The following is a 26,559-nucleotide window of genomic DNA, read 5'->3' as shown; positions in this document are numbered from 1 at the left end:
TTTTTTAATTTTTGAATAGCTTCAAAAAAAATTTCCTTGTTTATTGCAAAAGGTTTATAACCTTTTTTTTTTTATTGGCGCAAATAGTTTTTAGTAATACATGATTTTGATTTGAGAGTATCAATTTTATTTAAATTTTTTGTTAGTTACTGTATTCTTCACTCATAACACGACATTTAAAGATTAGATTTAATAATTATGTTTTCATTAATTTTCCTATTGTACTGAATAATAATTTGTAGATTATTATGAAGTATAATTTTGAATACACCTAAGTATTTTGTAGTCATATTATTTTTTAAATTATTATTTAGTTTATATGTGGGACTGTTTCTAAAGTAATATTTTTTTTGCTGAACGCATATTGTGATGGGTGTAGTCGGGTACTCCTACTATCTATAAAAGTGTTAAATAAAAACCATTTAGATCACTAAATCACATTAAACATTTAAAATACGTAAAAGATAGTAAAAAAAAAAACGTATAACCTGAAAAAAGATAAAAATATACTTTCATTTCTTTTTTAATAAACTAAGAATTTATTATGTTGCATCACACGCTAGTGTGGACAAGGAAATATAATATAATGAGTCAGTTGTGCAACTAGAAAATTATTTTAGGGGGTACTAACTTTTTTATTTTGCTCAACAAAATTTCTTTATCTTCATCACTAATTAAAAAAAATTTTAATAAGCAAAAACAAAAAAAATTTAAACATTCTAGAGGTTAACTCTCAAACCCTCCCTTGTTGTGCCATTGTAATTAATTCAATAAATGTATTGTACATTTTTTCTATTAATATTAACGATTAAATGCTAAAGTATATGTGAAGAGAGATGTATTTTTTCTAATTCAACAATTATACATAAATACCAATACAGTTAAATATCATTTTTATATTCTAGTAAAAAAACAAAAAATTACTTATTATAATATAAAATACAAAGCTGTACACAATTGTTAGTATTATATTTGAACAATTATTTACTGCTGTTTATTTAGATAACTTCCATTGTGTTCTACATGTTTGAAATTTGAAAACAAATATTTTGCCCAATTATTACTCCTTTCTTGTTTAGTAAGCAATTTATACTAGAAATAAAATAATATATTATAAATAAATTATTATTAATTTTTTTTTTTAATTTTTTACTTTAGAATGCAAAAGTCTATCCCGATTTGAAATTAAAAAAGTAGATTTTTCAATAGGTAAATTATTTATTATTTCTTCTGGTATTTTTGGAATATCTTGCATGTTTTCTTCATCTTTTTTTTGTTCAGAATGTGGTTTGAACACTTTGAATACAAAACCTTCTTGGTTTATTTGCTCAATTGAGTTTTCTCTTTTTACGACATCATCTATGAAACATTTTTAGGTTATCAATAGCATAATAAAATAGTAAAAATTTTATAATGTTTGAATAGCCAAATTATGATATGTTGACTTATTTAAATAACAATATATAACAATTTTTAATTTCATTATAATTAAAAAATATAGTTTTGATTATTAATGACTATTGATACACAAAAATTGATTATAATTGTGTATTATTAATAGCACTCTTGATCTAACTTAATCCATAATTAAAATTTCTACAATACAATTAAGTTATAAAAATTAGAGTTACTCTTAATTTGTATTAGAATTCATTTAAACATTTATTGGATGAAAATAAAACAGATGAATGATTGAAATCTGTATAATTATCAAAAAATTTGAAATAACAGCAGATCAAATTAAATAAATATATCTTGAGAATGTTATAATAACAGATTTATATTAGAAATAGACATCATATGTATAGCAAATATTTGGTAAATAAACTAGTTTGACAAGTATAAAATAATAATTTTTAAAACATTCTACATTTTAAGTATTAACAAAATAAATATTTCATATTTAATTTTCAAAATATTCTAAGTCAACTATTTTGTAACTATATTTAAAAAGATATAAGAAACACTTTTAGCTTCAATGCGAAGCTCAGAAGGTATTAATTTTACTATGATGTGTTTTTTTTTTTTTTTTTATGTCTGTTGCCACTTTTTCTCAGCTCTCACTGGACTGATTTCTTTCAAAAATACGTCAAAAGATCACAAACCGTATCTAGTTGAAGACATTACCCTTAAAAATTGAAAAAAATTCCCTCGTTCCCCGCAAATGGGGGAAATATCCAAAAAAATTACAAATTTAAAAATCGCTAAATTTTATCATTTTTTTCACTTTTTTTTCTTAAAACTTCCATAACTTTTTCAAAAATAAACAAATCAACATAATTTTTTTTTATACTAATACCTTAGATATTTCCCTTTCATTTGATATCATTTTTTTGAAAATCTAACACTTAACCTGCTCATTGAGAGGGTTTAAAATAGCAACTTTTTTTACAAAAACTAACTTTTTCAACTTAATTTTTGAAAATGTTACGGAAATACTACGTCCTTTAAACATATATCAAATTAAAGCTTATTTTATGTGCTATAAAATTAAAAAAAAAAATTTGTCCCGACACTTTATCTTCTGCATGTAAACGGCTGCCGTAGTTAAAAAAACGCTATTTTCGCGTTAAAATTTTCGATTTTTAATTTTCAACTTAAAAATGCTATAACTTTTTGAAAAATGTATGTATCAGCACAATTTCTTTTTTTCTAAATATATTATAAGTACATCTTTCATTTGACATACTTTTTATTAAAATTAAATAATCTCCCCTTATATGGGGGCGTTCAAACTCTACTATGTGCAAATTGCTGTCGAAATTTTAAAAAAATGTAATATTTGCGATAAAAATCACCTTCTATAAGGATGTTTTTTGTACTTAAAACTTCAATAACTTTTTCAAAAATCAACAAATCAACATAATTTTTTTTTATACTGAAACCTTAAATAATTTCTTTTCGTTTGATATCATTTTTTTTTGAAAATCTAACACTTATTCTGCTCACAAGGGGGATTTAAAATAGCAACTTTTTGTACAAAAACTAACTTTTTCAACTTAATTTTTGAAAATGTTCCGAAAATACTGCGTCCTTTAAACACATATAAAATTAAAGCTTATGTCATGTACTATAAAATTAAAAAAAAAAATTTATCCCGACGACCTATCTTCTATGCGCAAATGGCTACCGTATTCAAAAATATGCTATTTTTCTATTAAAATTCTAGGTTTTGTATTTTATTTTATTTTAAAATATCTTATTAGGAGAATATATTGACTTTCATGAATATTATATAATTTAATTGACATAGAATAAAGGTCATAAGACATAAGAAATTAAACTTATTAAATTTTTTTTACTTTTTTAATTTCATACTAAATTTAATAATTATAATTATTATTTATTCATATATTATATTTTAAAATCAAAGATCTACTAACTAAGATATAATCAAAGAAATAAGAGTTGATGTTGCTTTTGGAATAATCCACCAATTTCTCTAAATGAAACACTATCTACAGATTTGCATTGAAGCGTTTCTTATGATAGTGATTTTAATCACTGTCAAATATCATCTATACTTGTCCCATCTATGCCTTGTCTACACTGTGCCTCGACCCCACCGTGCTACCGTTTTTCTTATATTAATTTTACACTATTTTAGGTTTTATTTAAAAAAAAAAAAATTCATCCTAATGAAAATAAAAAAAAGGGCTTTATAGAAAATTACCATTAATTTAATGTGGTATTAAATATTTTCTGTGTCTTAGCTCAATGTAAAATAAAATTAGAACTTTAATAAGTCTTTAATTATTCACTTACAAATATTATTTTGTAACCAATCGACATCTTGTTGTAGTTTATTAACTGATTGTGATTTAATATCCACTTCCTCGCAGGTGTTTGAATTTATGCCACATGATTTTTTACTTTTTTCATTAGGGTTTGAATTTTTTATATAACTATACTTTTCAGAAGAATGTGAACTACTACTACAACTACTACTACTACTAGATATACTTCTACGGTGCTTATTTGAACGTTTATCATCCCTTTTGCGAGAATAGCTTGAATGCTTATGTCTTGAAGAAGAATAGTCAGATGAACTATCAGATCGGTACCTTGATTTGGATTTCTTTTTAGACCTAAAATTTTACAGTAGACTATTTATAAAATAAATAAATTAGTAAAATTTATTTTTATTTAATTTAAGGATCTTAAAAAGTAGTTTACTAGGAAATTCATTTAACTTTTTCTGTTTTGGATATTATTTGTTATTTATTTATACTATTATTGTTACAGGTAGGTAAAATTGAATGATTTAGTATAATTAACAATGGTATAAAACTTAAGTTCTTACTTTTTAGAACTACGATTATTAGAATAATGCTTTCTTGATGATCTTGAATCATCTTTAGAGGATAAGGAACTTGATGACCGGCTTCTATTAAACAAACAAAGATTTTATCATCATATTATCAATATAAATTGTTATTATGTGTCATTCAAACTTGAAATTTGGAGACATAGTATCGAAAGTCCTAAGAAACTATGTATAATTAAAGATGAGACTTGTCTCCTAAGTTTATACGAGGAACCCATATTTTTATTTGCAGTATTTGTATTATTAATTTAAATATTACTTATAGTAATCCAGTCTAACTAATAGAGAAAATTAAAGAATTTTAAGTTCCATCACAAAATTAAATAAAAAACATATAAGTTTTACAAACTTAATAATAAAAATTTAATACTTTGAAAAATTTGATGCCTGAACAATGAATAAATTTTAACTGAGAATTTATTATTTAATTATTCGGCTATAATTAATACTCAATTATAGTTAGATAAAATATTTATAATGTAAAAATGACACTCTTTTTAGAGACATAAATCTTATTTTTTATTTTTTCAATGATTATATTTAAATCATTATCATTATAGTGTATAGAGAAAATTAATATACAAGATGATTAAAATAATGACACTGGTGAGCATAAGTCCCTCAATTTTTGAATAAGCCATTTTTATAAAAAATGATACTGTATTTAAAAAATTGAAAGAAAATTAAACCTTGGCAATAACATATTTATTAACAATTTACATTAAATAATTACTTAATAATGCATCAAGTCAAAAATTATTTTTTATTTTGTAATTATTTTAAAATAAAGTTATTGTTACATCTAGTTTTAAACTTGATCTACATATTATTGCTACAGAAACTATTGTATGCAAACCAAAAGTTGTATTGAAGTCTGAAGATCATTAACATAAGTATTAAATTATAAATTTTAGAATTATTTTATGAAGAAATTTTTTATTGATTTCTAAAATATAAATGATTTTAGCTTTGATGCAAAGTGAGAAGGTATTATTTTTACTATGATGTGTTTTTTTTTTTTTGTCTGTTACCACTTTTTCTCAGATCTCACTGAACTGATTTCTTTCAACAGTATGTCAAAAGATTACAAATCGTATCTAGTCGAAGACATTATTCTTAAAAATTGAAAAAATTTACCTCGTTCCACATAAATGGAGGAAATCTCCAAAAAAATTACAATTTTAAAAATCGCTAATTATAGACATTTTTTCAATTTTTTTTTACTTAAAACTGCCATAACTTTTGTAAAAATGATCAAATCAATATAATTTTATTTTTATAGATACGTGAGATATTTACCTATCATTTTGTATATTTTATTTATAAATTTGACCCTTTACCTGCCCACAAGGGAAGATTCAAATTGACAACTTTTTCAACTAAACTTTTAAAAGTGTTATGAAAATACTGTCACTTTTATTTATATCTTAAATTAAAGCTTATGTAATATACTTTAATATTAAAAAAAAAAATTTTCGGACTTTATTTTGTTTTTACAAACAAAATAGACATCATAGTTAATAAAAAAATACGATTTGTGTAAATAATTACAATACTGAATTATTAAATATCAATTTCATACTATATCTAATTGCTATAATAAATATTTATTCATATTTTACATTTATAAATCATAAAACTTGTAATCAGGATATACATAAGGTAACATTAAATCATGTTGCTTTTGGAATGATCCACCAGTTTTTTGAAATTAAACAATATCTACAGATTTGTATCAAAGCGTTTTTTATAATAGTGATTTTAATCATTGTAAGATACTATCTATACATGTCCCAACTATGCCATGTCCCCACTGTGCTGTGTTGGGTTTTTTTTTTTGATAGGTAACTTTATTTTACTAATAATAAATACGCACAATAAAAAGAGATCACCAAATATTTTCAACTTTCATATGATTATTAATATTTAAGCCACCCAAATATTATTAGTTATTTTTTTAGTTCTGAAAAATAACTTTCATGCACCTTTTCTTTAGCCCGGTAAACATTGATGAGATTTTACTTTTCATCATCACTTATTAGTATGTTAGAATCCTACCATAGTATACTGGTAACCTAAAAAGCCAAAATATGCTTGTTCATAGATATAAAATAATTATTATACAAATTTTTGTTTCAATTTCATATTTAATAACAGAATACAGCATATTTGTCAATTTAGACAACAAATGATACCCAATTAGTAATTTCTCAGTTTCTTAAATTCTAATAAATCTTTTTAATTTTTCATTTCTGTACATTATTTAGGGTGTGCTAAAATAATATTTTTTTCGATAGTCAATTAACCAATATTTTTTGCTAATATAAAACCATTACATGATTCAATATTAAATTTGTACAAAAAAAATTTAATTAACAAGCATATTTGATGTTTAAAAAATTGATACCCAAGTTTCAGAGGCAGTAAATTGATTTTGACAAGAGAGGGTATAAAAATCATGTTTTGTATAATGTTCAATAAACAACCTCCATGGAGGTTTTTAATCTCATAAGAGATTTTTTTTAATTTATATCACAACTTGTTTCAGGCTAATACTGATTACTGAAAATTTATAATTCTAATATCTCATTAATCTATAATTTTCATTTAGATTAAACTACCTGTTGAATTTATCACTGTATTAGACTAAGACTTGAAATGTAATTTCAAATATTTTAGGATAAACTTTTATCATATTAGTTATGCTCAATAAATTTTAAATTGATATATTATATATTTAAATTCTAAAAATGTTTGTGTTTTCATGACGATTATTCAAAAATTTCAATAAACTTATGTTCATAAGAAGTGATCTATCTCCATAAACCCCTATCATATGACAACCACTACTATGTTTCATATTTAAAATCTTTACTCTTATTTTTAATAAAATAAATTAATTATTAAACCTAATGAACAACTTAGATCAAAAATATAACCTCTATCATTATAAAGTTCAAAAATTATAAGGATTTCATGATCAAAATTGTCTCTAGTTATGCAAATTGACAGAAATGGATTCATAAACACAAATTACTAGTATTATATTAACCTAAATTTCAATATTCTTAAAATATGTTATGAATTAATAAATTTGAAATTAATCTTTAAAATTTAAACAACCCAAACCCAACTATACATTTCATACTTAATAATTGATTTGAACATTGCGAAAAATAAATGGCGATGCTCACCTGTGTCTCCGTTTATTATAACGACTATAACTCCTATTTCGATCACGGGAGTTTGAATCACTCGAATACTTACTCATATTAACTTCAGAGTTGTATTTCCTGGAAAATCAAATAGGTATGATCTGAAGATATTTCTAATACTCTCTTATGAAATAATTTTAAAAATCAATAGAAATTAAATCTAGCAATAATAATTATTATTATGATTAATCATTTTTATAATACAGAGTCAATATATATAATTATACATAATAGGCTTATAAAATAGGAAATGATTTAATTAGGAAAATAACAGATTGATATCAACTTTTAAATCAATTCTAAAAATTATTAATTTTTTTATACATGTGTGGGAAAAGCACAGCTAAAAGTATCTAATGAAGCACCTTGATTTCAGTTCTTACTTAAATACGTTAATAACTTCTAAAATACTGATCCAAAAGTTCTTATCAATCTATTATTTTCTTAACTAGTTTAATTAATTCTTAATTATTTATAAGCTAGTTAGATATAATTGCTGTTATTAAAAAAATAAAGTTGGATCAAAGAATAAAAACTTAAATTATATAGGATCATGCTAAAAAGTAATTAATAACTGAAAATTTTATATATATATAACTAAAAAAAACCAGAAATATCGTATTATTTGATTGAATTTTCGAGTATATGTAAAATTATAATTTAAATAAATTTTAAATATTCTTAAAACCACACTACTTTTTTTTAATATACGCCTCCTTTACAAGAATATATATGACAGCAATTTAATAAAATTAAAACAACACTTATATAAAAATTAAATCTAATACTATATTTAGTTCACACTTATCTACCTCAAACTTGATAGCACTTTTGGAGTTAACTAAAATATAATATTTGTAAATACAAGGTAAAATACTTTTTTAAATCAAACTTATGTATTCACATAAATTGAAATGTAAATATCAACTATCTGATAAGAAAATAACTGTTATCACATGATCATTGATAAAGAAAAAAAGTGTAGTAATCTATATCAATCATATTCTTGAGATCATGAACCTGGTTATGTACGATCATATAATTAAAAATAAAATTAATATTACATTTTAGTATTTTTTTCAAAAGATATATCCTTTTAATAGAAAATATAAATTAGATCTCCAAATAATTTATACAAATAGTAGCTATAACTTCGAAACAAGCATTTATTGTTTAAATAATTAAGATATTGATTAAGATAATAACCTTATTAAAAATTCGCTGACTACTCTTCTACTATTATATTGAAAAACAGACACATCAGAAGAGTATTAACTAGAAATTGGATAAAATAAATAAATATACATGACTTTTTTTTTTATAATGAAATGGTATTCTATAAATACAATTTCATTATTTTTCTGTTAATATTTTAAATACTAGAACTACATTAAATTTCAATAAATTTATTTTTTTTTCAAACTTAAAAATCTGCTATTGTTTATCAAATTTGTACATAAAAACAAAAGAAAAAAGTTTCACATTAATTAAATTGACATGTATGAAATAAATCAATAGTGTCTAAATATTGAAACCTCTTGAAAAACAAATAATCAACAGTTTAAGTGTTAATTTTTTCTATAAATATCCCTTCATGTAATATAATTAAATGTTATTTTAGTCAATCCTCAAATATTATCAAATTTTCGAATATTATAATTTGAATATAAATTGATGTTGATTTTTGACACAAATTAACAAGTGTAGAAGACCTCTTATAATCCGAGGTAAGAAATATTTGAACCAACGTAATTAATTGAATGATGATGTTAAATTATAAAAATCTAACAACTTTTCGACTAAACACTACCACAGTTCTAAGTTATGCATATAACGTTTTAAGTAAAACTCATCTATTTTGTTGCATTTTTGAAATTAGGTTTGTAACATGTTATTTAAAATGAATTTTTAGTTAAAAAATGTCTATATACATTTTATTTTATTACTAAAAGGTAGGTATCACAAATAAATTTTAAACACAATATAAAATGACCTTAATGAAATATTATGTAGCTATTTATAAAATTTATCAATTTAGTTTAGTTTAGAAACCATAACATCAAGGGCTAATTTTAAGCTTAAGGAGGCTAAGCCTCCAATCACGATAAAAAAAATAAATTAACAACAAAATAATTTACATTAATAATAGTAGAGTAAAAAAAATATTCTTTTATAATGATGGTATTTTAAAAATAAATTTATTTTTTATGTAAATTTAAAAAAATGTATTCTATAATATATTTAATAATTATTGTATATTAAATAAACTATTGTTTTGTTAAATTAAAATTTTAATATTATACTAAAAAATATATTTTTTCAAATATATTAATTCATATGAATTATATACTTTTATTATATAATAAAAGTATATATTTTTACAAGGGTGGTGATTACATCAATTCTAACAGCAATACTTTTATTATTTTTATACTATTAAAAATTTTTGAAAAGGAGATTCTAACCTCTATTTCCTTTCTTTGCTTATCATTACTTTCCTTAGAGCGACTCAAATATTTTTTGAATCAAGCTGTGCCGCCACAATTATTATGTCTCTTGTACTGTTGGCCTTCCAGTCCGTCCCTACCATTACTTAACTGTTAAATTAAGTATGCTGTGCATTATGTCAGGTGATCATGTTTTTGTTTACTTGAACTGATATTTAGAATATACTCTTACAAGTATAATAAATCAATTACGGAACAGATTAATAATTAGCAAGTTAAAAATATAAGTAGTATATTCATATTAGTAAAAATAAAATTTAGGCTTTATTTATTCAAAAAATAAATTTTAATATACAATTTTTTTTTTCAAATATTAATTTTTTCGATAAGTCTAAAACAACTTATGTCAAAAACCATAAAATTTAATGCAAATGTTACTTCCAAAAAATCAGTTTTGGAAATAAACTATTCATTACTTTTTATTTTAGGATGTTATATGAATTGGTCAAGAAGGCGCATTTCTAAAATAATACACAAAAAGTGTCATTACTGTTATTGGGGGCTTTCTCAAAATAAGAAAAAAGGCGGGGATAACAAAAAAAAGCGGGAAAAATGACAATAGATTTATTTCTATTTTTGCTTATATAAAATAAGTCACTAGGAAGGAAAACATATAGGTTTAAAAAAAATTATAACTATACATTTTGTATATACTATTAATCTACATATTAATAGAGAATTGAAAAATTTAAGAATATATTGTAATTTCAATCAAATTTATAAAAGATGTTGGAATTATCAAATGTTATCAACTCCTTCATAAATTTGTTTCACTACCTATCTACCACATGGCAATGGCGGAGAAAAATCATTTGATTACATGGAGGTGATCAGAAATTTAATATTTTGATAGACATGAATATACTTTTAATTTAGCTAAAATAATTTACTTCAGTATTATTTATGTTTACTAAAATTACCATAAACTGGTTTATTTATTAATTATTAATTAATACTTTATATTTTTGTTACCTCCACGTAAACAGTCATCTGTTAAGTAATTTTGTAAAATATTACCTCCGTCGTTGCCGATGCATGCAGTCGTGTAGACACCCGGAAACCGTAACCGTTCTAGAGCAAGGGGCTGACAGCCAAAATATTGTTCTTTGATTTTTTTTTTTTAGATGCGTACTAAATCGAGTAAAAACTACCACGTATTTTCAGCTTCTAACTTATTTGTATTTTTTGTCTATGAAATATGCTGCGAATTATTTCTTGTCGATATTGTTTACCATTGTTAATTGTCCGTTGAAGACTATTATCATTTTTATTGGTGTTAGCACGTCGTGATCTGTCATTGCAAAAACCGTTTTGCGATATTTCGTGCGCACTTTTAGCACAATTACGCATACCTATTTATTTTTTGTGATATAAATCATTTTTAACAAATTAGTTCATCTGATTTTGATTTGTGCCATTGTACTTCTTATTACACGATTTTTTTGCTATCCCAGTGTATTAAGCTAAGTTAAGCATTGACTAAAAAATAAACTAAATATGTCTGACGAAAAAGTAATAGGACACCGGTTACAAAGCTTCAAACATAGAGGCAAAACTGAGTTGGTAAGTTGATAGAACTTGTTTTCATTAAAATTTCAATAATTTTTAAGGGTATTTATATTACTAATTATTTTCAAGAGAACATTGGGGATAATGTTCTCTTGGAAATAATTAGGAGTAATTTAATCCTATTTTATTAATATATGGTATGCAGTTATTTATTATAAAGTATTCAAAAATAATTAAAACTAGATTCAACCTGATAATACTAGTTTTTATAAAATGTATAGTATGTATAAATATTTATAATATATTTAATAAAAGTTGCAGCATTAAAAATAAAATTTAATATAAAGGATTAACTTGTTATTAAAGTTATCCATAAAAATAGATTTTATTATAATACAAGTTCTATTATTGTATAATCGAATAATTAAATAAAGCACCTTATAATAACTTATTTTTCATATTAATCCAAAAACACCAAAATTAAGGAAAAAAATATTGAATCAGTACAATAATCAACATCATTTTACATTTACTATATGTTATTTCAATTTTTATGTTTAAACTTATTTTCAAAATATAGATCTTTTTGTGGTAATTCCAATTTATATTGTATTGCATTGCAAAACCGCTTATGTACTTGTTTATATTGAATATATAACATTTTTTGAACTCTAAAAAATAGCAGTTATTAGTAATTATATTACTCCTACAATAATCCATTAAAATAATTATTTTTTAGGAAAGACGAAGGATGAGAAGTGAAGTAACTGTTAGTCTAAGAAAAGATAAACAAGAACAAGAGCTCATGAAAAGGAGAAATGTTTCAGATGCAGTTGATCCAATTAATGGTAATAATTCTAACTTCTATATATTATTTTATCTCAATTTATCTTTTAATTATGTTTTAGTTACAGACGAGTTGGATTTGGAAAAGCCATTAACAGAACATGATTTACGCTTATTAGTTGAAGGTGCAGGAAGCAAAATCCCTGATGTCCAACTAAAAGCTATTCAATCTGCAAGAAAATTACTTTCTTCTGATAGAAATCCACCAATAGATGAGCTTATTAATAGTGAAATACTTCCAATTTTGGTTCGGTGTTTAGAAGAACATGATAAGTAAGTTACTGAATAAAATTTAAGCTACCTTATTAGCAAGATCAATTTTTTACTTAATATCTTTTTTGAAATATGGAAAATTAATAATAATAAGAAAGTATATTAATAGCGAGTGAATTAAGTATGAACAATACAATTAATGTTTTAATGTCAAAATGACTTTCAATCATTATAAAATAAAAGTTTCAGCAATAGCTCATTTGTAACAAAATTAATAAATAAAAAACATAATTTTTTCTTTCTTTATTTTTATTCTAATAGCTAAGGTATACAATAGTACATATTAATCACATATGTATTAAAATAATAAAGTAGCCATTTTTGTTGATTTCTAAATCTTAATTACTTGTTTCAAGTAACTTAAAATATAAATATTATGAATAAAATAAACATGAATATATTTTCAACGCTATTTAATGTGTTGTCTTAAATCTTAAATCATATTATTACAACTTTTTGTATATTATATTATTATAAAATATTTTAATATGCATTAATATTAACTTTACATTTACTATACAGCTGATTGTATTGTCTTATTTATTTTATTTTATTATTAATATAGACTTAATTGATAAAATATTAAATATTTTTTTTTAGTCCATCATTACAATTTGAAGCTGCATGGGCTTTAACAAATATTGCCAGTGGTACTTCTCCTCAAACACAAGCTGTTGTTTCAGCTGGAGCTGTTCCATTATTTCTTAATTTACTTAATTCACCAAATCAAACAGTTTGTGAACAAGCTGTTTGGGCATTAGGTAAGTTAAATTTATATGTAGCTTTTATAAATGTATATTCTCTTTCACAACTCCATCTTATTTATGCTCATAAATTATTAAACGATGTATGAATATTACCTAGTTAAACTTTGAGCCCAATTTTAATCAGTCTCATAAAAAAAAATAAAAAACTTAAATATTTGTGATTAAAATGGTTGCAACTTCTCAAAAAAAAAAAATTTAATTATATCATAAGCTTTTGAAACAAAATTGGCATATTTTTCAAAGTTTACTAAAAGACTTAATACATATGAATATTGTTATCAGTTCATTATTTGAGAAAATCACAGATTCTTTTAAAAATATTGATTACTTTCTAATTATACTTTGAATGTTATTTAGTTTTATTGATTATTGGTACTTTATTACTTATAATTCAGCCTTTTTTCTTGCTAAAGACATACTTTTTTAATCCAATCATTAACTAAGGTATTGTGAAAGCTTAAAAATAATATCAAATGTTTTTCTTTTCAACTCTTTGTTATGTTTCAAAAATCTGATTTCTTTAAACTTACATTAAATAAAATTTAATATAATGCATTTTAAAATAAAAATAAAAACTATTCAAAGTCTTGTTTTATAAGATTAAACGGCCATTAAAAACAAAAATGATTCAATTTTTGATAAAAATGATTGATTTTGAAGTTTAACAAGGAAACATTTATATTATTCTTCTTCTTCCTCGCTTTAATTCCAACTACTTAGGGTTGGCTATTTATACTATTCAATACAAAAATTAATTAATGGTTTTTCTGTCTACTATATAACTAAAAGAAGAAGAAAAAAATTCTTGTGTCTTCTATAAGTGACAAGAATTCTATATTCTATATGTAACTACCCTTTAATGTAATTTTTAATGGATGTGATATTTTTTCTTTATATCTCTGTAATTATTTAAGTTTACTGATTTGAAAGTTCTCTTCCGCACTGTTCATAGATATCATACTTAATACAAAATTTTACTTCAAATTTATCCAAGAGCTAGTGCAAAAATATTGTCTTCGCTATTTTAACTAGTCTTAAATAAAATTATACTAAATATTTCAGTTTTTTTTTTTTTAATTTAAATTTACAAACCATAAAATTCTATTTGAATTGGTTAAACTGAATCAATTGGTCTAAATTTTTGTATAATTCTATTAATATACTGAAAGTAAAATTAATTAAGCAGATTAAAAATTATTTTTTCTTTCTTTTTAAATGTAATCTTTAATGCAGGATTCAGTCTTTGTGGTATAATTTTTATAATACTAGATAATTTTGTTCAATTATACTAAAATGACCAAATTTTTTGATTATTTTGTTCACTAGAAAATTCTAAGATTCAGAATCTATAACAATATTGCCGTTACAAAAAAGTGTTCTTATTTCTAATTACAATTTTAGAAATGTTATTGTTTGCTGCATATTTAGTTACATATTTGTGAATATTTTATTTTTATTTTTTTAAACCTTGAGTATGTAAAATGAGTTTTTAATTCTTCAACATGAAAACTCTTTGTCTTTTATAATTAAAAATCATTATCTATTGTCTTCCAACTACTTCCAGGTTTTCTATTTTGTTATCACTTTCATAGAGCATCATAAGTTTTGACCTATTTTGGCAACCTTTTCTTCCATTTAAGTTAATATTTCACTACACTTACCTTTTTACAAGTATTTTTTGTATATTATGTAAAACAAACATTATAAATATCCAATTTTTTTTATAAATATTAGGTTTAATTTTTCTGACAGACATATTGTAACCAACATTAACCAGTATATAATTCATTTTTAAAAATTATTTAATAATATTTCAAGCAATATACTCCATTAATTATGTTTTTTAACACCCTTCCAATATTGCTTTATCTATCATAATTTTTAGCTTTGATGTGAAGCGAAGAAAGTATTAATTTTACTATTATATGTTTTTTTTGGCCTGTTACCACTTTTTCTCAGCTCTCACTGAACTGATTTCTTTCAACAGTATGTCAAAAAATCAAAAATTGTATCAAATCAAAAATATTACGCTCAAAAATTGAAAAAAATTTCCCTCGTTCCCTGTAAATAAAGGAAATATCCAAAAAAAATTACAAATTTAGAAATCGCTAATCTTAGACATTTTTTCAATTTTTTTTTTTTACTTGAAACATAACTTTTTTAAAAATGACCAAATCAATAAAATTAATTTTTTTATAGATGCATAATGTTTTTACATATCATTTGGTATATACTTTTATAAATCTAACGCTTACCTGTCCATGGGGGGGATTTAAAATAACAACTTTTTTACAAAAAATTAACTTTTGAAAGTGTTCCGGAAATACTGACACTTTTATATATACCTTAAATTAAAGCTAATGTAATATACTTTAATATAAAAAAAAAATTTCGGTTTTTTGTCTTCACATTGAAAATGGTTACCATGTGCTATTTTTGTGTTAAAATTCTCGATTTTATATTTTTAACTTTATATTTTTATAACTTTTCGAAAAATGTATGGATAATTATAATTTTTTTTAAGATAAGAACTATTTATATTCTTTTATGGAACATTAGGGTGACCCTTAGCTACATGAGAGGTTTTTTTTTTTAATATTTGTAAGTGCCACCCCCTAGAATTATTCGAATACATGAAAAAATAAATTGTAAAAAATTTGGAGACGATTGGTCAACTCTAAGACCAACTCTAATTTTTCTAAAATAACAGTATTTTCTATTTCACTTAAGTAATTTGTTTTATTTATATTTTGCCAAGACTTTTGGAATTTATTGAAAATAAGAACATCTGGTTCAGATGACGTATTAAATTTTACTTCAAAAACACTTTTAAAAACAAAAAAACTTAGTTTCTGGTTGTATATAAATTTGTAAGTTAACATTATTTTAGCTTCAATATGAAGCTGAGACGATATTAATTTTACTCTGATGCTTTTTTTTTTTTTTTTAATTTAAAAATTTGTAAGTTTTGAATAGTAAATAATAGAAAAAATGTCGAATTAAAAATGTATAGAAAATTAAATATAAAACAACGGTTAAATGAATTTTTTTTATGTTTTTACAATGAACGATTTATAAATTAACAATTTTAACGGTAAGAATAGAACATATATGTTTTTAATTTTTTAGAGCTAAATAAGAACTTTTCGAAAATTTTTGTATATATACTTTTTATAGAAAAATTGTATACCTACAAAAAAGTCCAAATAGATTTTTTCGCAAAAGCTAAAATTTTTGAGATACACAAAAAAACTAAAAAATCATCCTTGGGGGGTTATTTTTAACCCCCTTGTGGCACGTCTTAGAGTTGACCAACTCTAAATTTTTTACAATTTATTTTTTCATGTATTCGAATAATTCTAGGGGGTGGCACTTTGTAATTTTTAAATTTTATAAATAAGGGACACCCTAATGGAACATACTTTTTTTTTTTTTAATCAGACCATTTCCCTTTATAATCATATTTAGTATAAAAATATCAACAACATTATTATAAAACAATTTTTGGACTATATGTTAAATGTAAATTTTTTTTTATTATCAATATTGATTAATGCCTGATTTAAAAATAATATTTATTAATTTTATATTTTTATCATATAATTTTGTTAATCATACAAGTAGTATCATTCTCACTTTTTCAGGTTATGATAGAAATGGATAATTTAAAGATAAATAAATATACTAAAAGCCCCATATGACTTATTCTAATTAAAACTCAAAGCAGAAATAACAATTTCTCATTAGCAAATATGTAAAAAAAAATATTATATTGTAACGCCTTTTAAAAATTTTCATTTTGTCCTATTAATTTAATAAATAAATTATTATTATACCTAATGAATATAGAGCAGAAATTTATTGTCTAACAAAATTTTATCTAGGTACATCTTTTCACAATGCTATATATTTTGATATAGCAATATAAATTTTTCTGATAAATAAAATATTGTATAAAATATTTTAAATAATATAATATCATTTGAGAATTTTATAATTGATTTTTAAAAGAATAACTTATAATTAACTATTTACAGGAAATATTATTGGTGATGGACCTCAACTACGTGACTACGTCATAAGTTTAAATGTTGTACCTAGGCTACTTCACTTTATCAATCCTACCATACCTATATCATTTATGCGTAATGTAACTTGGGTTATTGTTAACTTATGCCGAAATAAAGACCCTCCTCCTGCTCAACATGTGATAGATGAACTTCTTCCTGCTCTTAACTATTTAATTAACAACAAAGATATCAATGTAATTAGTTATTATTACTATTATTATTTATTTACTGTAACTATAATTATATGAAATCTGTAGATTTTAGTTGATACTGTGTGGGCTATTAGCTATTTAACTGATGGCGGAAATGATCAAATTCAAAAAGTAATTGACAGTGGAATTGTTCCCAACTTAATACCTTTACTTTCACATAAAGAAGTTAAGGTGAAAAAACAAATTTGAAAAATTTACAAATAATAAAATTATAAATATTTTATAATTTGTTAAATTATATTTTTAACTTTTAATTTAATAGGTGCAAACTGCTGCATTAAGAGCAATAGGAAATATTGTGACTGGAACTGATGAACAAACACAAGTAGTTCTTGATGCTGGTGCATTAAGCCATTTTCCGGATTTGCTATCACATTCAAAAGAAAAAATATGCAAGGTAATTTAAATCTCTTATCATGGTTAATTATAGTTAGTATGTCTATTAAACTGTATAGTAGGCAATCTTTATATATTGGCTGAAAATGCATAGCTTTGTGTGAATAACACAAATATTTGATAAATAAAATATTGATTCGGATCAGATAATCAATTATCACTAAACTATATGAGTTTTCTTATCTTCTTAATATGCGCAGACAGATATAAATAATAATTATCAATATCTTTGGATGTGTCTTAAAGGGAATGATAAATATAATTTTATTCTAAAAGTGTTAAGTGAATTATATATGTATGACATTTTTATAATACAGGAAGCGGTTTGGTTCCTATCCAATGTTACCGCTGGTAATCAAGCTCAAGTTCAAGCTGTGATAGATGCTGGACTTATACCAAAAATAATTATGCATCTTTCGAAAGTAAACAATTAATTTTTGTTTAATATTTTTAAACTACAATATTTTTTAATTATATTTATAATTGTAGAGTGAATTTCAAACACAAAAAGAAGCTGCTTGGGCTATAACAAATTTGACCATCAGTGGTAACTGTCAACAAGTAGATACAGTAATACAAGCAGGAGTTGTTGCTCCATTATGTGCTTTGCTTTCATGCCAGGACAGTCAAGTCATTCAAGTTGTATTGGATGGTTTACAAAATATGTTGAAAATTGCTGGACCTGAAGTTGATGTGTTGGCTAATCTTATTGAAGAATGTGAAGGTAATTTTGAAAAAATCATCATCATTTAAATTAAATATTATTTTTATTGTTACTTTTTAAAGAATTATTTGTATCTAAAACATTTACAGGACTTGATAAAATTGAACAGCTCCAAAACCATGAAAGTGTGGAAATCTATAAAGTTGCATTTGATATTATTGAAAGATATTTTTCAGAAGTATGATTTAATTTTCACACATTACTAACTAATACTTTTACTAACACATTTGGTTTTTTTTTTTTTTTTTCAGGAAACTCTTACACCTACACAGCCACCATCATGCTTTGAATTTAATCCTGCTCCTAATACAAATACTCAATTTAAGTTTTAATTGAAATAATTTTTTTCTTTTGTTTATCATGTTGGCAAGACTAATTAGTCTTTTTATTTAACATTGTAACTTTGACTATAAAAAAATGCAAACAAATTTCTTTTTGCTCATAATCCAATTTTCAACCAATTCATACATAATAATTACTATACATAAAAATTGATTTAGACTATGAAACATTTAATTTAATATTAGATACATTGAATATACGGAAATCTACTATCTACAAAATAACATGGGGTGAATTGAGCTTATTTTAATTTTGTTTCCAGTCATTTGATAATGTTTGATAAATGTGATTTAATACTAGTAGTGTCCATCAAACCTCATTTTATCAAAAATTTCTATTTCTTATAACTACTTTAATTTATTTTTATTATCATATTGAAAACATTACCAATAAGAACTATTTAATTAACCATTTATTATTATTTAAGTAAAATATCATACATGTAACATCTTCATATTTTTCCAGGAAATTGTCAATTTATTTTAAAAAAAGTTATTAAACTTATAAATTTATTTTTTACTATTGTATATTTTAAATATAATAAATTTGCAAAATATTTTGTGATATTTTCAGTTCTTAAGCTTCAATAAAAAAAAAAAAATTGTTTTCACTTGTCGTTTGTACACTAAAAATGTTTCAATTATTGTATTTATTTTGTCTGTCAAACAGAAATAAATTAAGATTAATTCAACAATTTTTATTAGTTTGAGAAATAAAAATGCTGTCAAATACACTTTCATAAATTGTTACAACTTGTACATGTTAAGTTTCAAATAATGAATTTTATTATTTTGTGTTTATAAACTATTTACAAAAAAATAGTTAAATATACAATGTGATATAAAACAAAGACTTGTCTATTGTAATAATTTATATAATTAATTTTTACTTCTCTTATTTAGAATGTGTTCTAATTTTCATAGCAGTAGAGAGAGTTATCTTTATATAATGGTATCAATTGTAAGTAAGTTTTTTTTTTTTTCATAGTTAAACTGGTAACTAGAGCTCAATTACCCCCTATTGAGTCATGCTTTTTAATGATATTTATATTATTACATATTTTCATGTTAACTATATGATTTACAGAAAATGTTTTTACAATTAAATATTGTTATCAGTTTTATGTATAAACTTAATTTTTGTTCTAAACCAAAAAACTAAAAAAAATTTGCATTGAATTATTTTTTTCTATTAACTCACATCAAATGTGGAAATTATTGTAATAATTGAAAAAAATTCAATTATTAGCTTGTAATATATGACTCCTGATTCCATCTTTCATTGTCACCTTACTTTTTGGTGGATACTTAATTACTAAATCCAAACAACCTTCTTTTATTTCTATGCAATTGACATAATTACTGGTCTCTATAGTTAATTTGTTCTTGACTTTTATATTATTCTCTGTAATAATTTTTTTTTTTTCGTTTATTACTATTCCCTTTGTCTTTTGTTTTACTAAATGACGTTTTTCATTTTCAAAATTCTGTAAAATGATAAATCATTAATATAAAGAAGAAATAATTCATAATTATCTCACATCTTTTTGAAATGATAGGCTTTGAAGTTTTTTTGAAAGTTTTTTCTTTGCAGGTTCCCATGGAATTCGTTCTTCTGGCAAATTGGTCTAATAAAAATATTATAATAATTCGTGATTATTATTATTGTACTCCTATTTACTTTGTTTATTATTAGTCGGGGATTACAAGCACTGCAATTTTCTTTCTTAATTTCTAATGGTGTTAGATGGTTTAATGATTTGTTATTTTCTGCCTGATCATCAATCTCTATTGTTAATTTGTTGTTTTGTTTGTTGAATAACTTTACGCGATGAAAAAATCTAAAAAATTATACATTTGTAATATTATTTATACAAGATCTTCTTCCTCGCTTTAATCCCAACTACTTGGGATCGGCCACCCTTATCTTAAACTTCCACTTGACACGATCTCCCACATCCCCTAATTATATATACAAGATATTTTTATAAAATATTTTGATAGTACTGAAAGCTGTATTAAGTTTTGTTTTTACAAAAAACATAACTAACACAACTAATTACGATCAGGGCTATCTAAACACTCGAGTGTTCTATGATTTTGCACAAGATAGTAAAATATTTTTTCGTTTTAAAATTAAAACCCAACCATTCTTTCATCAAAAAAACATTTAAAGTTTCGCCACTAATTATAATTATTATGGAAAATTAACATGCTTTGGTTGTTGATATTTCCAGTGATTGTCGACACGACGAGTGCTCATGATATTGTTCAAATGTTGCCACAATATACTGTTGTTTATGTAAATCTGAGTACATCGCTCTTTTTCTTTTTGAAGCTTTTTTTGTTTTTTCACTACGTGATTCCATTCTTGAGGTGATTTGGTGTCCACTCGAGCTGTTGCTGACTTGAGCTAGAATCAATCTAAAGTTACTACTAATTGACATTTTTGCTATAGATGCCTTTAACACGTACTATACATGTATAAAAGTGTCGTTGTCAGCGTCAGACTGATTCATATTTAGCCCCCACAATAATATTTAAGAATTTGTTATAGAGAGATTTCAAAATAATTTTTCGAACGCATATTATTAAGGTTTTATTCCTTTACATCAGGCGATGTGGAGTAGCTTATTAGCCTTAAGATTATAGGCTTTGATTATTAAGGCCAGCAGCGATTGTCGGATAGCTGATACTGATTATTGACAGCTGTAATTTAACTAAAAATGCAANATAGCTGATACTGATTATTGACAGCTGTAATTTAACTAAAAATGCAACTAGTTTGTATTTTTAACTAAATAATATGGAATGTACTATTATATTATGATCTATTTTTTTAAGTTCACGTTCTCGTATGCTTGGTACACTGAGTGGATAATGATTCTCATATCTATCTTAACTTTCAGGATTTCAATACAACATTGCAATAATTGTACTCGGTTAAGATACTACTCTAAAATTTTGAAAACATTTCGTCTTAATATTTGTAGAGGGGTATAGTCCTAAAACTAAAACAGTTCGAAAAGTAAAAAATATTTTTGTATATAACCTTTTCTTACATAATGCAATTCTTAATAGATTAGTAAAAGATATAACTTAATAAAAAATTGTCAAGAGTAAAATGTTTTTTATCACACTATTTTTTAATCGCTAATTTGAAATTATAGGAATTTCGTTCCTGCGGATAACAGACATTATAAAAATATAAGCTAAATTTGTATCTTATTATATCTATATTAGCAATTTGGCAATATAACATTTAGATAATAGCCTAGGATGTCAACAAAGTAAAAAGTAGGGTGGATGTCAAATGCCCAGTTTACACATATATGACTCTAAAAAAAAATATTTCAAAAATGCAGATTGAAGAAGTTTATTTTCCAGTTTATAGTGTGCCTATTGAGACACATTATACCTTTTCGGAATTATTTAATTGAAACCTATAATTATTTTTATACAATGAGGTAGATAGTGTAGTAAAAGGGTCTGAAAACTTATAAGGAAATTATTGTCCTATCGAAATATCCCTAAATACGTTTTTATAAGAATTCTTAAACTTTTTATTTTTTCAAATTTAAAAGTAAATGAATTTATCTAACGCAATAACATCCTATTACTTCTTAAAACAAGTAAAACATCACATTTATTTTATGAAATTACATTTAATATTTCATAACGGTTTTAGCATTTTAATGCACTATTGACTTGCAAAAAGAAAAAATACTCACTTTAGTTTTATGTTGGCAGTATAATCGTTCTTGAAATGGCTTTATAAACAATGCTTCTTTCCGAGTTAACATTTTACCACAAATATCTTTATATATTATTAAATGAATAACACAGTTATGTTCATAATTTGTGACCTATAATCTATAAGTTTGGTCATTTTTTCAAGATATAATCGTTTTATCAATATTCCCGTGGCAACTGTTAAAATTAAAAAGTTAGCATAAGTACTTAATGTAATAAATTTTATGACGTTTATTTTAAACATTAAATGTAGTGCGCAACGTTATCTATTTAGGTGTAATCTGGGGGTATGGAGGGTGCTTACAATAACAAAATTTGCATGTGTTTTTATATAGAAATCATATTATATTTTATAATGTAGTTATTATAATGATTATAGGTTTTCCATACATTTTACTTAATTTTCATTTATGGTTATCATCATAGTAGATGAAATTATTGAAAACAAAACTGGCTCATAAATGTATGGAATTACAACAGATATAGGCGTAACTAAAATAAATGTTAAGGGATGTTAAATCAATTTTTCTTCCAGTCCAGCATTTTTTTTATAAATTAATTAATTTGTTTTTTTTTTAAGATTGGAAAGGCTATGTACTAATATTTATAGAGATGTTTTCTGGGACACATTAAAAACTCTTTCAATATAAAAGGCTCAATTATTTTTACTTTAAAAGGGATGCTATAGAAAATTCTTTGCTAAAAAAACAAAATGACAATTAAAAAAAAGGTCTATAAATAACCGTTTCATAAATTATAGTCTGCTCTGTGTTCGACTTTATAACCCCTTTTAAATACGCCTCAAGGTGTTCTAAAAGAATATAGGTATTATAAAAGAATAATACAAATTTTAACGTAAGTCATTAAATATTCTGTAAAATAACGAAAAATATTAACGCATATTTCTATAAATAAAATATTGAGAATTAATACTTGAAATCGTGTTTATTGTTTTATACGATTTGCATTAGATTTTAAAACAATATTTTGTAAAATAATTGTTTTATAAATAATATTTTTTTTTGATATTTGTAGTTTATCAAATCACTGATTTAATAAAAAAAAACTGTAAAAATTGTGTTAAATATGTATTATACCTCTTAAAAATAAAATACCCTATTTTTACATCACTAAATATAATAAACATAGTTATTTCATTATTCCATAATAAGTAATATAAATGTATTTTATTAACTTTACTAATTTAACTGCAATATTAACTAAATTATAAAAAATATTAGTATTAACTACAAAAGAAAATACTTTTTTGTACGTGTATTTCAAAAACTTTGTGGATGATATACTTATTCATACTATGTAAATTAAATTAACATTATGTACTTAATCATTTTTATTAATGTCTATAATGCATAATATTTTCTTTATATCCATAGATGAACATTTGATAAAAATTTTTAGAAGGTTGGAAAATTTAAGTTAATTTACTAGAAGGCCTTATATATTATGACAATTTAAATAAAATTTTCATTTTAGGAGGTTAAACGTATGCTTATTTCAGTGTTAGGCATTTGAGTATTAAATAGTATAATCATTGATGAATCTTTTATTATTGACAAATCAAATTAAGTTCTTCTATTTAAAAATTTATAGACAAACAATTAATATTCAGATAAATTTTTCCATAAATATCCTTTTTAGTGCATAAATAATACATTAGTTAAATTGTTTCCCATACTAACATGTTAAAATAGGGCCATATATTACTAGCGCTACAGTTGCATTCAAATGCTGCTTCAATAAGGCCCACATACACGAAACGATCGGTTTGTCGATTTGCTGAAAAACTTAAGATTGACAGATAAATTGATAGGTGTGTGATAATGTTTGTCAACGAGTCGACGATTGACAAATTGATGCCTTGGAAGTATCGACTGGCCGATTGATAAACAGGTTGATACATGTATAAACACTTGTGTGGAGTAATTGATAAGCCAACGTGATAATCCTGCTATTATACCAAACTCGGTCATCCTTTTGAACTATAGAAGTTGATAAACAAATCGACAATTTTGAAGTTTCGTGTATGGCAAATTGTAGATTGTCGATTTGTTGATCAATTTTAATTTCAACTAATCGACAAACCGATCGTTTCGTGTGTATCTATAGTCATAAAACAACGTGCAACAACACGAGTAGATACTGTAAACTTGAGTAAACTGTAAAATGCATCATTATTTGTTATCACATGAAATTTTTTATAATGTTTGACCAAATAACAATAAACACATTGGTAATTACTACAATAGGTATAAAGTTAATTATTCGTTAGAAGTTTTTTTTATAAAATATTCGAATGCCGTCACAAACTAAAAAAAATCGTTGCCTTATGTAATAATCATAAAAACAGATTATAGAATTTTGCGATGTAAGGGGATTGTGTACAAAAGAAAAGTACTATGCATATATAAAGTAATTGGGATCGGGGGAATCCAATTTCAAGAAAATTTTTTTGCTTTTGGGAGATATTTTCAGATTGAAAGGTAGGGATGATATCTTATAAATGTTTTTATTTTAATCAACTAACTTTTAAATTAACTATATACATCATATTAGTCATAGCCATATTTAGGATTTTTGAGGACCAGACAAATGAACAAAAAAGATATCAGGACATTGGGGACTTATAAACTAATATCAACAAACCACTTCTAATGAGACATTGTCCCTCTAATTTTTGTGTTAAGAACACTTAGCTTAAAACTCTTAAAGAAATGTTATGAAAATATTTTTTTTATGTTCAAATTATAATTTAGGGAAAGTAGCTATTAATTATTATTAATTTTACTAATTTACTTAACATGAATGTAGATAATCATGAGTAATTTATAACATAATATTTTTTAATAACTTATTGTATAGTTTTAGCAGTCTAGTTCTCACGCAAGTTTATGTTTTTTTTTTGTAAAAGAAGTGTGATCAAAAACAACGGAAATCTACAGTCTAAATAAAATAATTATCTAAAGAAAGTGAATAAGACAATGCATAAGTACTAAAATATGAAATCTTTTTAAAATTCATAAGGAAATCTTATATTGTATTTAAGAACATAAAACTCGACACTTATATAATATAACTGTCATCAAATAAAACTTTTTAGGATAATCCATTTAAACTTAGAACCATGTGTGGGTTTTGTTGAAAAACTAACCTACGTGATGTCCTTGTGTGTTTAGGTGGTTTTAGACAGATTATTAAAGAAGCCAAAATTAATAATCCAAGTAAAAATCTAATATCTCAAATTGTATGATATTTAGTATTAAATTTCCATTAAATGAATTTATTAAGTTTAAACAATTTAACCAAATGATAACTGAAATATTTTTATCAATTATGGAGTTACAGATTTTTAAATTCATAAACATAGTAGTGTTTTCAAAAAAACTTTTTTCGTTTCAATACAAAGCTGAAAAGATATTGATTCTACTATGATATGTTTCTTTTTATGTCTATCACTACTTTATTCAGCTCTAACCAGACAGAATTTTTTTAACAATACGCCAAAATATATTTAGTTAAAAACAGTGCTCGAATTGGCCAAAAATAAGTAGGGGAGCTCAACTTAACAATTTGAAAACTGCGTCCCTAGTATTTTGAAGAC

The 26,559-nt window shown here is 23.6% G+C and overlaps 3 protein-coding genes across 7 annotated transcripts in view; 1 reads left to right on the top strand and 2 right to left on the bottom strand.

Moving 5' to 3' along the window:
* Positions 1-876: 876 nt before the first annotated feature.
* Positions 877-8,486, bottom strand: LOC126898571 (NKAP family protein-like). 2 transcript variants are annotated; one of them, XM_050672766.1, is made up of 6 exons: positions 8,355-8,486; positions 7,522-7,620; positions 4,304-4,387; positions 3,766-4,088; positions 1,154-1,359; positions 877-1,092 (listed from the first exon to the last, which is right to left on the bottom strand). In XM_050672766.1, exons 2-6 carry the CDS (start codon positions 7,596-7,598, stop codon positions 985-987), a joined length of 798 nt encoding a protein of 265 aa, XP_050528723.1. In that variant the 5' UTR covers positions 7,599-7,620; positions 8,355-8,486; the 3' UTR covers positions 877-984. The 2 variants fall into 2 exon arrangements, with proteins under 2 accessions (XP_050528723.1, XP_050528724.1); XM_050672767.1 differs by having other exon boundaries at positions 8,239-8,366.
* A 2,582-nt stretch (positions 8,487-11,068) lies between these two features.
* LOC126898561 (importin subunit alpha-4) lies at positions 11,069-19,274 on the top strand. Of its 2 annotated transcripts, none has more exons than XM_050672746.1 (11): positions 11,069-11,612; positions 12,298-12,406; positions 12,473-12,677; positions 13,278-13,438; positions 17,482-17,708; positions 17,772-17,897; positions 17,989-18,123; positions 18,440-18,544; positions 18,612-18,846; positions 18,936-19,024; positions 19,098-19,274. In XM_050672746.1, the coding sequence occupies exons 1-11, from the start codon at positions 11,547-11,549 to the stop codon at positions 19,176-19,178; spliced, it is 1,539 nt and encodes a 512-aa protein (XP_050528703.1). In that variant the 5' UTR covers positions 11,069-11,546; the 3' UTR covers positions 19,179-19,274. The 2 variants fall into 2 exon arrangements, with proteins under 2 accessions (XP_050528703.1, XP_050528702.1); XM_050672745.1 differs by having other exon boundaries at positions 11,071-11,612; positions 12,467-12,677.
* A 476-nt stretch (positions 19,275-19,750) lies between these two features.
* Positions 19,751-26,559, bottom strand: part of LOC126898573 (uncharacterized) — an 11,779-nt gene continuing 4,970 nt past the window's right edge. The window contains exons 1-7 of one of the 3 annotated variants that reach the window (XM_050672774.1): positions 24,641-25,033; positions 22,919-23,117; positions 21,404-21,600; positions 20,869-21,028; positions 20,729-20,815; positions 20,389-20,674; positions 19,751-19,846 (exon numbers count right to left, since the gene is read on the bottom strand). In XM_050672774.1, coding sequence (XP_050528731.1) covers positions 20,426-20,674; positions 20,729-20,815; positions 20,869-21,028; positions 21,404-21,600; positions 22,919-22,990 — 765 coding nt within the window. In that variant the 5' untranslated portion in view covers positions 22,991-23,117; positions 24,641-25,033 and the 3' untranslated portion in view covers positions 19,751-19,846; positions 20,389-20,425. Of the gene's footprint in view, positions 19,847-20,055; positions 20,675-20,728; positions 20,816-20,868; positions 21,029-21,403; positions 21,601-22,918; positions 23,118-24,640; positions 25,034-26,559 lie in introns of those variants that run through there. The other 2 variants (XM_050672773.1, XM_050672775.1) reach the window with 2 other exon arrangements.

This window comes from Daktulosphaira vitifoliae, unplaced genomic scaffold, assembly GCF_025091365.1.
Source record: "Daktulosphaira vitifoliae isolate Bord-2020 unplaced genomic scaffold, ASM2509136v1 Scaffold_2, whole genome shotgun sequence".
Lineage (NCBI taxonomy): Eukaryota > Metazoa > Arthropoda > Insecta > Hemiptera > Phylloxeridae > Daktulosphaira > Daktulosphaira vitifoliae.
The sequence above is the reverse complement of the archived record's forward strand: the minus strand, read 5'-3'. Positions and strand labels throughout refer to the sequence as shown.